Here is a 14,104-nt window from a genome sequence, read left to right as displayed (position 1 = left end):
ATGCTTTTCAGGTTAACTTTTACAATGGTAAGATTCACAGTTTTGATCACAGGGGAAAGGAAAGAGATGAGTATTTACCTTTGTACTACACAAATAATGACTGTGTTTTCTGAGGCTTTTGTTGTTCTGATAGACCTTTAAATAAAAAACAAACCATTTAAATTCTTTTTAAGTTCACATTTCAAAAAACGTGACTTTACAGAACCTTCAGACAGCACTTTTCTTAAAATATCTTTTTAAAATCATTTAACAACAAAACAAATGTCAAATCCTGAGCCTGCTGCTAAGAAAGGACAATAAATGATATCTGAGACTCCATGAACATAGATTAATCTACAACTCAAGTACTCGCAGTGGGGGAATAGCAAAAAATATCCTCTCTGAAACAGCATTTAATGGACCTGTTTGAAGGGCTTGGCCTCACTCATTTAAGGTGCATTTCACTGAATTCTGGGGCAGATTGGTAAAAATGGAATATAGGGAACAGCACTGCTACCTAGTCTTGGCCTGACAAAGATCTCATCCACTTGTCTGGGCCCAGCAGAGTCCCCAGGGCACACGGTGTGACCCTGGCACCCACCCCACAGCCTGGCTCACTCTGGACACGTTCCCAGGGGGATTTCACTGTGAAGCCTCTGCAGCAAGGCACTGCTGCCTGCCCAGGCTCTGTGGAGAGAGACTCAAATCCTTCCCTCCTTTTTTTCACACTTCACAGCAGTTTCTAAAGTTATTTTTGGAATATGTTTGCAATTTTGCTCTTCATAACGTACTTTCATATGTTGTAGGTATGGAAATGTGCACGCCAAACATTGCCTGCTAGCACTGGGAGTTATTCAACAGGAAGTGACATTCCAAAAAAATTAGAACGTTAATGAAGTTAATTAATTAATTTAGGTGCTTTGTGGCACATGCTATCTTCGCAGTTTATTTAGTGTGAAAACAAGGAACCAGGTATTTGGAAAAAAGAAAAAACCTGAAATAACAAAAGAAAACAAAAAAATACCCAACAGTTCACTATGGCAACAAACTTGTACCCTGTGGCTCCAAGCCAGATGGAGCTTCAGAGACCCTAGGACACAACCAAAAATGCTGCTGCTATCAGATGTAAAACACTGAAGTAACAGTATTTGATGCTGCCAGTGCACACCTGTCTAAAACCAAAAAAAAAAAAAAAAAATCACTGCTCTATAGAGTTTATAAAAACATCATATAAAAGCAAAAAACCTGATGCTGTGTTAACTATACTGTTAAGCATTAATTACACTGAAACGGTGCTTACCTGCATAATGCTTCTGCATCAAAGTATCTGGAATGCCTATGGTCAATGATGATAATGTCATGGTGCTTTTCTAGAAAACATTCCAGTGCAGACTGGGGTGTCCTGGCAAGGTTGCAGCGGAATCCAGCCTTGTCACACGCCCAGCGGAACCCGCTGCTCTGCTCGTCCTCCTCAGCAAACACCAAAAGTACCTGGGTGGGGCGTCACAAACAAGCCTTACACTTACAGGGGATTCTGTGACCTTTTCCTCTTCTCAATATGGCTTTTAAAGCAACTTTTGAGGCTTAATCCATTGTTTTTAAGATAATTGTTTTCTACAGACCACTGATTTTCTTACAGTTGTCTGTATACAGAGGTGTTTCAAGTGGGTGCAGCAGTCTGCACAAGCCATGGCATATCCACATGGGAAGAACAAGTTTTGGAACTGCCTCTCTTGTCGTTATCTACAGAGAGAGCTCAGGCAATCAAGAGACAAGATGCCTGAGTGTACATGAGAGAATGTACATGAACTGACAGTGAGTCCACTTATCTGAAACTGTCTCACATGCAGCCTTTTTCTTGGGGTTTATTTTTCTTGCCAGGATCATATTTCAGAAAAGGGAAAAAAAAAAAAAACCCAAACCAAACCCAACAACAACAACAAAACTCCACAGTTCATCTTATGTGAATAAGTATTTAATGCTGCTTCAATGGCATGACAAAAAATCTGCTTTCCTTTCCATCTCATCCTAATCCCCCAAAGTACTGGATGCTGCCTAGTCTGTGGGGTTTCTGGAAATTCTGGACAGGCTGGTCAAAAGGAACTCATGCCAGACTGAACTCATAAGAGGTACCACTGTATATGGAGCATGTCCCTGTGTGACTCCTACACAAAGCCTGCCATGGGATTTGTATGACAGAAGGAGATTATCATAGCTGAAATCCAGAACTGGAGGTCAGACCTGGGAGCCACTATTGGCTCTACCCTAACTTGCCTTGTAATTGCCAGTAACTAATCTCTCTAAGCCTTTTTAAAACCAACACAATGCCTATAGTCTAAAAGTACGATAAGGCCCAATTCCTTTAAAATGTATTTTCAGTTCTAGGATTTAATACAGCAAAGAAGATGAACAAAGTCTGCTAAGGAAGACTCACTGATGCAATTGTACTTTGTTGTCAGGATAATGTTGGCAGAAAAAAACTTCTCTTGCTGAAAGGATACAGCATGGCAGACTGTAGATCTGTGCTGATTTTGGGGATGGCTCAGGATGTGCAGCCTTTTGGGAGAAATGGGTAACTAAGCCAGCATTTGGTCTGCTGTCCCAAGACACCAATCTTTCAGAAGTTGAATCAAACCACACTCAGATATGTTTTGGTCAGGCAAAGTGAAGCAGGTATGACTCACATCACATCCCACTGCTGTTTATCTTCTGTGTGATTTTAGGAACTCCAGTGCTGTTACACTTTGGACCAGGCTGGTGAAATGTACACCAGTAAATCTTAACATTCCCATGTACTGCATATTTTTGTAAGAATGAAGGATTTTGCACACATTCAGTTCAGGTGCCTTTTATAGCAACCTGCAAAACTGTTTGCAAAAAACATGTCGTAGTTTGGGCTGTGTTTAGTGAAGTTAATCTATAACATTCCTTAAGAGGGGAAGAATGGATTTCAACAATAGCACAGAAAGTCAGGGGATCTGAGTTGTATGACTGACTCTGGCAAGAATGCAATGTTGCCTACCTTCTCCCTCCCTCACACCTGCCAGCTATATTACCAGGATAAATCAGCAGCATTTCAGAATGGTCTGTGACTGTACAAAAGTGATACAATCACTAAAAACAATACAGGTGGCAGAAATACTCAAGGACTATTCTGATTTTGGGGAACAGCTGAATGAGGATGTCCTAAGATCTGATTTTTGATGATATTACTGTTCCGACAATGGCTTGATAAGAAGATGTTAAACTGCAGTTCTTAAGACAGAGATTTTCAATTTATTAGGTCCACATTGCCTCACTGAGGAGTTTTGCAATTACTGACAGAGGAACATCTTGGATGATTAATGGTTCAGTATGCCTTGGGTTATGGGAGAATTTCCACAGGAACTCCAAAGGAATCACAGATCTCTAAACCTCATGTCCATCCCAGGCAAAGTAAGGGGACAAATGACATAAAACATTTATTAATAAAGGGATAAAAGAGGTTTAATTATTGTCAGTCAGTAATGAACAATTAAAAAATATATTTTGCCAAGCTCATTTCATATCTTTTGTAATGATATTGCAAGTTTGGTTGGCTTGGTACCAGTTTGATGAGATTGTAATTAAGAATTTTACTACCAGTAAAATACAAAACGAGGCACAAACTAAGCTAATTACAAGGTAACTGATAGCAGAAAAAATAGATAGCTCTATTTTTATGAGCTGAGAGATGGTGGGAGAAAACAGGCAGGGGGTTTAAGGTATCACATAAACAGAATGTCATTATAAAAATCTGTTTTGTGCACATTATCTCTTGAGCAAAATTCTCTGTGAAGATCTCTATAATCCAAGAAGTTCCAGTCATAATTTTTAACATCTATGATACTTTAGAAATCAAGACTTCAGTTTGAACTGCTGTGTTACCTGAAGTTGATCTTGATGAAGTCTCATAGGGCCAAACTGCACATCTGTTACTGGTGCCTAGAAGAAAGAAGGAGGGAACTCATTAATGAATAATACCTAAGGAAGAAGAAAAATTATCTCTGTTATCTCTCTCCTTCGTGGGAAGGAGGGCAATGACCACAACTGCTTCTCTTTTATATCATTAATCAAACTTCAACATGAATGACTCTTCAACGGGTATAAGACTACTTCTAAAGGATTTAAACACATAAATACAGAGGGGCACTCAAATAGGATTACACAGTTTTGGTTCTTTGAGAATTCCCACCAGGCAAGCATCAGCACTTTCAATGTACTTAAATATTTTTTGCCTCTTGTCCCAGAAATAAAAGCCCAAAAGCAGGAATAACAACGTTCCCCATGCAAGATAGGAAACAAAGTCCAACCATTGGTCCCTGGAGTCACATGGACTCTTCAAAAGTCACTGGAGTTAAGAAATCAGAAGAAAGTAATCTTTGGCAATGCAGTGAATGTAAGGTATCTCTGAACTGAAACATTAAAAGAAAAGGGCTGTTGAGCACAAAGGTGGCATTTTTACATTGTTCTTTTTCAAAATTAAAACCCACTCAAAGATCAGATTTATTGCTTTGCAACCTATATTTTTTCCAGTAAGTAGTTTGAAAGAATCATCAGCACATCCCACAGAAAAATCTTTTAGAACTGCACACTCCACTCTTTCCATGACCTTAATGCTCCATTGCTCAGCCCTAAGGGTATGTAATTTGTGTTTTTATTTATTTATCAACTTGGAAGTCATCACTGCAATATTAAATAAGCAACAAACACAAGTCAAGGCAAAATGGCAACACAGCACCTACAAAAGCATGCCAGGAACCAGTGTTTGCTTGTCATGCTTAAGTGGGTCTTTAAGAGATGATATTAAAATGACATGGAGGGGTTTCACATTTATTCAGCCATTGGGGTCAGATTGGCTTAGCTTAAATACACTCCAGTCATTTCTTTTTTTCTGATCTTGAGACCAAAAATCTCTCTTCAGTCGGAAAACTCAAGCTGCTTTACTCTCCCCTGTGGTACATCATCCAATTATTCAAAATCTGCACTACAAACAGCAAAGACTTTTTCTGGTAGCACACATAACAGGGGGGAATCCAGCTCTTTGCACCAGTGTTACTGGGTTTGCAGTCCTGAATCACTAGGATCAGCAGAAGTGCCTGAAGGCCATGGAGAGAGGATGTCACTTGAGTAAAAGATACCCAAAAGATGCCTTTTTGCAGTTACTTCTCTGTCCAGAGCTGCACTTCAAATCAAACCTGGACTTTTTGTACACTGCACCTGGCAGCATAAAACAGTGAGTGCACCAGGCAATGGCCTGAGCTGGAGGGTTCAGATCCAGAGCTGAACCTCACTGGCAGCTGGGGGGTGCAGAATGACTCATAGAAAGAAGCACCAGTGGACCCTTGGACCATCAGTCCCAGCCCAAGGGGAATTTTAACAAATGATGCTTTTCAGATGCTCCTTTCTTCTAAGAAGTTTGTGAACAAATAGTAATTGAAGTATTTTAAGGACTGAGCCCGAAAAACACTTTTCTGGCAGAAATCTGTGGCTATTGCTGCAATGAAAATACCTGTCTATGCACCATTTACGCCTAAGTCACAAGAAGTGACCAGATGAGATAACCTGGCTTGTTACACATTAACTTGCTGTCCTGAGTGGAATCAAAGCCCTGGTCTGCATCTCAGCTGGAAAATTTTGGTGAACTCCAGTTAATTCTTAATCCTGTTGAAATCTGCTCAAACAACTTGATTAATCATTTAAACTTTTTGTGTGCTGCAGGTAGCACTGAGGCATAACATGTCAATTAAGGATTGTGTCAAAAATCAAGGCTTCAGCAAGGATTAGCAGAAACTCTCAACTATTGCTGAACTAAATGAGCTTTTAAAATACCTCTAATGCTGCAAACTTATAACAAAACCAAACACAGCCAAAGCTCACACGTGTAGTAACTGCACAAGCACATCTTTATTCACTCACACCTTCTTCTACTTCTTCCTTGGAATTTCTCCCCTAGTGGAAGAGCCCGAGTACATTTTCAGATCGGCAGACACGACTCAGGCATGTGCCAGCCCTCCAGGCAGGCACAGATTGGGAAGAGTGTCTGGGAAGGCAGAGGTGGCACTGGCTGTGGGCTCCTGGAGCTGGCTGTGATGAGCTGGCTCTGCTGCCAAAGCGCTGCTGACGCAGAGCCCGTCAGTGCGGCGCCTCCAACACTCACAGCACCTGCAGCCCTCTCACACCCTCCGACCCCTCAGCTACTGCTGGTAGCACTCACTGCCCCTCAAATTTGCCCTCCTTATTTGAACACTGAATTTTTTTGTGCTGTGGAACCCCAGCCCTGCCTCTGGCACAAAGTGGGATTCAGCCCAAGGCAATAGCACGAGCTGTAAGTGACTGACTGCTGTCATCCCCTGACTGCTGTGAGCAGCTCAACACTCAGAAATGATCTCTGTGTTGTAGCAGCTGCACTGCAAACGCTGAAACTGCTGATAGAAATAGTCCATGTTTCCAATGCCCTGAGAAAAGTGAATGTTGGGTAAATAAAAACAAGTGAAATAAGCTTTAAAAACACAGACCTACACAACTGTGACTGATCTGATTAAAGTACAACAAAGTCAGCCCTGACCTGATATAACCTGGTAAAGTACTTCTTTCTATGAGTCATTCTTCATATTTTACCAGAACAGAACCTGCAGGAATAGTCTGTTCATCTCTGCTGGGTTGTTTTTTCTTTCTTCCTACTGCTGGAGAAACTTCAGATGCTCAATGAATAAATGCAGAAAGGAATAAAGGGTGGACATAAAGCCAGCTTGATTCACGTGCTCCCTTTGGTGATAAATTGCCTGGCTGGTGACAGGGACAGATCTATGCAGCCCATGGGTGTCCTGTTTGCTACAAGTGGTGTATCCTGGCATTCTCCAAAATATCTCTTACCATTATCCATCGAGGAGGAGAGCACACCTAACATTTTGGGCAGAATTAGCTCCCAAAAGATCCTCTGGCTATTAACCTTCATGTAATACTCCTGCTATGGAGGTGTAAATGCAAATGCAAAGAGTGCCATCAACTTCTGCTGAATGGATTGCAGATGGGAGCTGCTGCTGGAGGGCAACATCTGCTTTCAGTGGGCAGACAGTCAGAATCTCTGACTCACTGTAATATATGACAAATAACTACAGTGATTAGACACATGACTTCACTGTTAGTCCTCTTGGAATACAGCCAACAAAATTCATCATTTTCCTCAGATCAATGTTCTAAGGTATCATCAAAATTTTTTATCTGATTTTAAAATACATACTTATATTTTCTACATATACTAGGTACATGATATGAATCTGCATGAGTTGACTCATCACATAAGAATTAACCGTCTTCATTATCAAGATATGCTGGAAGCCACAGCACTGTTAACATTAACTTAAATTTTGTAATTCTAAGAAAACCAGAGATGCATTTTACAAAGGAGAAAACTCCTTTCTCTTAATCCACCGTTTTAGGCATAGATTTATCACGCCAGAAAACAAAGGCTCAAATGAACTGATAGACTTATACAATTCCCTAAACTTTTATTGATTCAGGTTCTATTTGCTGCAAAGAATTGAAATCTGCATGAGAATATACTTCCTCAGAAACCTTAGCCAAATCTTCCTGGATGCTGAAAGCTGGGAAATAGACAATTTCCTACAAACTGGCATGGCAAGGTGCAGGATCTTGTCCAGCCAGGTCATGCCAGCATAGTTCCTCTTTCTCAACAGGGAAAGGTGTTGGGACTTGTTGCAGCTCATAGTTCTGGGCAAGAAAGTCTCCAGGTTCAGGATCAAGTTTTCACAATTCACATTTTTCTTTGCTTATCATAACACTCATCACTTTTTGAAGCACATGAACACTAATCCAATCCATGTTCATTTACCTACTCCTTTCTCCAACAAAATGAACATCTGTAGATGACTTAAGACTCAGCTTCCTATTTTCCATTTGTTTTCTGCTGTACACTGAACATCACTGTTCATGTCTTCCTTGCACACTTTGACAGCACTCTTGTTACCAACTCAACATCAGTGCAAGTAACATCAAATGCTGCCCAAGCAGATCTTCCTAACAGGCACAGCATAAAATTAATTTTATAGTTCACAGACTGAATTCCGACCTGCTTAGCAAATCCAGTGAAATCCAGAGCAATTCAAATACATTGAAAATATACTGGATTTACTTCAGTGTAAACGGAGTGGGAGTCTGGCCCTATGCAGCTCTTTCTTTTGTTGTTTGGAGGCCACAACAGTTTGAATAAAGAATAAAGAAAACAAAGTGTCCAAGGTTTCTGCCTTTGCTCAACAGACTCAAGGACAAAGGTAAACTTGGCCTTCAAAGACCCTGTGCTGTACAGTCAGTTTATTCTTTGCTGAAATACAAAGACATGAGTTCTGAAAAGTGATTAAAATTTACCAAAACTGCTCTTCAACCTGGATAAAACCAGTTATTCCAGTCCTTGATATTTTTTTCTTATTTCTGCTTCATAAACATGTAGACAAATGTCACAGACTCTGAACTCATAATATAGCATCCTGACTCAGTGCTTTGATAAAATCTAGCATTTAGATTAATCTAAATCGTGTTTTCACTGATGCATCTCTCTCAACAAACGAATACAGATTTATATCTCTATCACAAGGCCTGCAGATCACTCAATGTTTTGTTCTGGTATAATTTTTCTTTTATCTATTTCCTGGTTTAAATTGATTCCTAGAAAAATTATCTACAATGCTGCCATGTAACAATACAGCAGACAGTAAGTGATGGGTAACACACCCTCTGTTTTCTTAATCTTGTCTTAAATCTTAGTACTGTTTTTGAGCCTGTTTTACATAAATGAGCTCTTGAGAGCCCAACTCTGGCCTCCAATTCACATCATTAGCAACACACAATTTTGGCAGCTTGCAGTTTTTGTGAGGAGAAAAGCTTTATTGAGTGTAATGAGTTGCCAGAGCTCTCACATCAGGATGCTAGCCCTTCTCTGGGCATGTAACCAGCCACGAGACCAAATTTCTTATTCCCAATGAACTGGCAACACCTTTCCTCTCCCAAAATCCAGCAGCTCTTCCATTACTCAGCCTGGGGGCAATTTTTGTGTTAACCCAGGTCCTGAGGAAGCTTCACAGGAAATTTACAGCCTGGTGGGACTGGGATTGCTTTATGGGAGTGCCATCCAAGCTCCACCAGGGCTCTCTCCGGCACAGCTGATTTTTGGCTTATGTTCAGCTTGCCCCACATGCCAACAACTATTATATATGTTTGTTTGTTTGTGTTCTGGGCCTGGTTGCCCACTGCATTTCCTCAGTGCCAAGAGTGAAGCCAAGTTAGAACTGAAATGCAGCAATGCTGTTGTGAAATTGCTGCCTTCTTGCACACTTCAGACATAATCAAGAACTCCCATTTTCTACTGTTTATAAGTTCTCCCCTTATGCTTTACAGGAAACTTTGGATGTCAAACTGCAAGCGTAGCACGTGCAGAAGTGAATCATTCTGTTTGGCTGGGAATAATTAACAATGCTGTCCCAAAGTGACTTGGATTCTCATCTGCACTGTGGTGGGGCCTGCATGGCCTCAGGCCCAGACCAGGGGCCCTCTGTGGTCACGTTGCACAGTGACAGCAGAAAAAGCCAGCCAGCAGTGCCTGCCACTGGAAAAGGGCTGAACTTTTACACAGAACAGCCTGACAAACTGGGGGATGTTTTTAGGTCCTGATATGGTATTGAAATGATAAAATAAATGCCATTATCGCTCATGTCTATGGAACAGATCTTCAACCTTGAAAAGAGAGGTTGCTGGTTTCATTTTGACATTCAAAGGAACTGAGGCACTGAGGGAGAGAGACAACTCCATCTCCCCTTGTGCTGAGCCCTGGCATCCCTGGGCAGGGTGTGCAGTGGCCCTGCTTGCTGGCCAACTGGCCATACTGGGACCATACTGATACCTGGGAAACACCCACTTATTTCTGAAATTCAAAACTGTGTTGGTGATAACTCAAACAAGTTATATCACATCTTGGTAATCACAGCAGTACTGTAGGTTTCTAAGCTAAGCAGATACAACTCCTGCAAAGCAACTCTGCAAATCTCACACTACACACTTACACAAGAGTGCTCACTGCCAATGAATCACACAGCAAAAAAGGGATGGAATACACAGCCAAGTCAGAAATGAGAACCATTTACTCATTAATACACACTGACTTTTCTGTCCAGTGAGAACAAAGTTGAATGCAAACCAGTCCTCATATCAAATCCAGCAAGTTATTTTTACTGCAGCATCTACCTGATTCAAAGACCCCTTTTAGACCTGCATTTTATGCACAATTATACTGGGCTTGAAATTTCATCTGTTTGTCTCTTTAGAAGAGAAAAAACGTGAATCATACACTCCACAAGTGTGAATAACCTTAACATTGGTCTGTGCTTCATGGTTGTCATTTTGCCAAACCCTACTCTGACCAACCAGCCCAGAATTTAAAGTGCCCTAAGTCTTCATAATCTTAAGATTTGAGATGGCTCGCTGGTGTCTTCATTAAGATCCCACTTTCTGACTGAAAGTGCTGGCAAGAACTTCTCCATTTGGGCCAAATATGCACAGAACTCTGTCTGGAGGCTGTGAGGTCTCCCCATATTGAATCCCTGGGCTGCTCACTGAACTGTAGTCAAGTATTTCGGTGTGGTGAGGGCATGCTGTGGAGCATCTGTAGTTATATCCTGCACTAAGAGAAAACCAGCTTAAATGATCTGGCCTGTACTTTAGAAGAATGTTTTAAAGCCTATAATAATGGTTTTCTATACATAGGTTGCAAAAATTGATGCCTTTATCAATGCAAAAAAAAAAAAAAAAAAGGTAGTATGAAGATTTTCAGATGTTCAAACAGGAACAGAATGTGCAACATGGAGAAAATGAAGCATGGTTCAGATGAAGCAAAAAGAAAGGGGTCATCATCTTTCAGGCACTAGCACCTAGTTTCTGACAAAATTCAAGGGTCAGATACAACACCCTGCAATTCAGAGCAAATGCCCTGCCAAGTCAGGCACCCCTGGCACTCTGGGCTTACATGAGGGTAGGGTTGGGATTGCTCTGTGAGATGGAGCCTCATGGGCAGCTGGACAGCACATCTGGGTGGGTATTGCACCTTGCTGAGTTTCAGCAGTTCTTCCCCTGTACTCCAGCAGCCCTGAGGCTCCTCTGATTTCCCCTTTGCAACCAGGACCAGCCATGCTGTGTCTCACAAAATGCTTTAATGGCAGCCACATAAAACAATGTGCCTAGCAACTCCCAGAAGGCCGAGAGTCTCCTTTCCTCTCCCCTCTTCCCCTCAGCTGACACAGGTCTGGTTATTCCACTGGCTGGGAGAGCTGTAACTGAGCTCTGGGGACCAGCTCACGCCTCCTACACCAGCATTTTACAAAAGTTTCACTGTGCTGTCCTCTCTCATCTGCTGGCAGCAGTAACTTTTACCCAGATGCAAAGGCTGGCCAAGTCAACAGGGAAGAAATTGGTCTGTAAGTCTTGCAGGTCATCAGCCAAGACGTTCCAAAACAGAGCATTAAATATATTGGGGTTCATGTAACTCCAAACAAATAAATGCAGCCTTTGGCTTTACCAACACCTTTGTCAAATGGGAAAGGAACTTCTCACTCATCTGCTGTTGCCTCAGGTGTATTAATTTTACAGGCAGGCTGTGGCTGACTTTCCAACCCCCAGCTTGAGCAGACACTTCAGTACAAATACAACATTCTTCTGGCCCTGAGGGAAATTCTTCCTGCCTGCATTTTAACAGTTGAACTGCACAGCACTCTGGGAGACTTAAATATGGCACAGTAGTTCTATTGTTTAATATCATTAAAACTGCTTGCTCTCTTGTGATTCTGCAAGATCCTGAAGTATAGCAGTAAGTGCTAATCTGTTTCCTATCTATCAGCTAATTCTGTTTTTTCTGGTGGAGACCACTTACTAATTTTATTTTAGAGAGGATTAAAGATGCATCAGAACACAACAGAACTCCATTATCAGTTTTCATTTTTTTCCTTATGAATATGAATTTCAGTGACAGCTTTCTTTGAACCATCTGGATTTGAACAGACTCATCTGACTAAAAGGAAGTTCCAGTCTACCAGGAAGTTTTCCAGCTACTTTATGCCAGACAAACTTTTCATGGCTTGATCTACCAACACTGCAATCGTCACAAACAGACCAAGCAAAGCAAGAGTGTACAGCCCAAAAACAGCAGAATTCAGTCAGTAGATCTGCTGGGCTTCCTAGAAGTTCTCCATATTTTCCTAAACCTCCATTTGTTAAGGAATAAACTTGCTTTTCTATTGTCACTAGTAACATATTTTGTGTGCTGAGGGTTGAGCCTTTACTGACCACAGTAATTTTTTCCACCTGCTGCCATCTGTTATCTTTATCTCCATTTCTCCAGCCTGTGCAGAAGTGGGATCCTGGATGTGCCAGTTTCCTGCTCCAAGACTGGATGGTGACAGCACGAAGCTGCCTCCTCCTCCTCCTCCCCCTTCCCTCTTCTCCCAGCCATGTGCCACACACAGCACCCTCACACAGCTCCCTCAGGGGTCTGGGAACCTGCTGCACATCACCAGAACTCTTTGGGGTTCCAGGGGTGTGCCCTGCCCACCTTCAGGGTGCACAAACCCACCTGCGCTCATCCAGCGCCCGCCTGGGAGCTGCTCTGAGCACCAACAAAGGTGATGTCTCTGGGGTGGGATGTTGCAGGTAGAATAAATGCAAAGTCAGGGGGACAGCAGCCAGCAGAGCAAAGGAGAAATGTTCATTACTGATAATAAGCATAACTGTATTTTTGTCTATTTGAGTATGTGTTTCTCAGACTGAGTGGAACTGTCAATTGACACTTGAGAAAACCAAGAGGAGTTCTTGGCAGCCAAACCTTTTCTAAATAGGGAACTTTGTCTCCAGCAAATGAAGACTTGAGACTGCAGGCATATTCAAGATGTCTTTTTTTAAAAAAACTGAGGAAATTCACAGTAGAACATTCTTTTTTTTTTTTTTCACTCTAAGGTTTAGCATTAATTTTGCTTGTTCACAGCTATAACCAAAGCAACAAACTAACTTCAAGTTTTAAGATAAGGAGGAAAACAGACAAAAATATTTAAGAGTCCTGGGCATCCCTTTCTTTTGACCACTGGGAACTCCACTGGCAGAGGGGATGAGTGACTGGCTTTCCCCTAATACAGATGCCTCTTCATTGCTGAGGACCTACAGGGTAGTCTGAAACCCGACACCGTTTTTCTGCCTGACTCCTGTTCACTAACTCACAGCGCTGCTGCCAGCCCACAGGGCTCATTAAACACCACACGCCTGCGATGGGATCACGTTTTTTTTTTTTTTTCCTTAAGTATAAAACCATTTTACAGTTATGCCAATCCCCCTAACTCTGCATGTCTTTAATAAAGTGGGATTTTCATTATGATCAGAACTGCAATTAAGTAGACTTTATTGCAACAAAGCAGTTTTTCATTCTAGTTTTCTTGTAAATATAATTTCGCTCTATCTGGATTTGTGGTAGGCACACTCCATTTTATTTCATTTAAATGAAAGAATCTGTGTAATTATACTATTATCTTTGATACAAAGCAATCCTGCATCTTCTGCTCATGAGTACCATTTCCTTTACAAAAGAACTGCTGGATATGCCAAAGGACATGCTGCTGGTACAAAATAAATTATTATTTTGTACCAGCAGCACAATTTTCTCCATAGAAACGCATTAGCGATCAATACATTACCAACTCCTAGTAAAGTTTCTCAGTGTTAAAGCTGGGGCAGGCAAGGCCTCAGCCCAGGAGCCTCCCACAAGGCAGCTCTTTAATAAACAACCCATCATCAAGGAAGCCCTTAAAGCACTCTGACATTGCTTTAACTGGGAAACAAATCCAGCTGGGTATCAAATATCCACTTAAGATGAAATCCTGCCCTGCTGTCCAAACATACTCTCTCCAGGTACCATGTTAGCATTCCTCAAACTGAGTACACAGGCCATAATTACCCAGATAACAATCTATACGTGTTGAATAGCCTCATATAAATTATTTAACCTTGAGATTTCCAGGAAAGAGAGATAACATCTGGAGATACTTGCATCAAATACGTT

The 14,104-nt window shown here is 41.5% G+C and overlaps 1 protein-coding gene across 1 annotated transcript in view; it reads right to left on the bottom strand.

Annotated features, from left to right (window-relative positions):
* PDE8A (phosphodiesterase 8A) overlaps positions 1-14,104 on the bottom strand; it is a 111,715-nt gene that overhangs the window by 26,810 nt on the left and 70,801 nt on the right. The window contains exons 2-4 of the mRNA XM_058033034.1: positions 3,886-3,942; positions 1,280-1,470; positions 79-135 (exon numbers count right to left, since the gene is read on the bottom strand). Coding sequence (XP_057889017.1) covers positions 79-135; positions 1,280-1,470; positions 3,886-3,942 — 305 coding nt within the window. The remainder of the gene's footprint in view (positions 1-78; positions 136-1,279; positions 1,471-3,885; positions 3,943-14,104) is intronic.

This window comes from Melospiza georgiana, chromosome 13 (assembly GCF_028018845.1).
Source record: "Melospiza georgiana isolate bMelGeo1 chromosome 13, bMelGeo1.pri, whole genome shotgun sequence".
Classification (NCBI taxonomy): Eukaryota; Metazoa; Chordata; class Aves; order Passeriformes; family Passerellidae; genus Melospiza; species Melospiza georgiana.
Note: the sequence above shows the minus strand (reverse complement) of the source record. Positions and strands in the feature narration are given on the sequence as shown.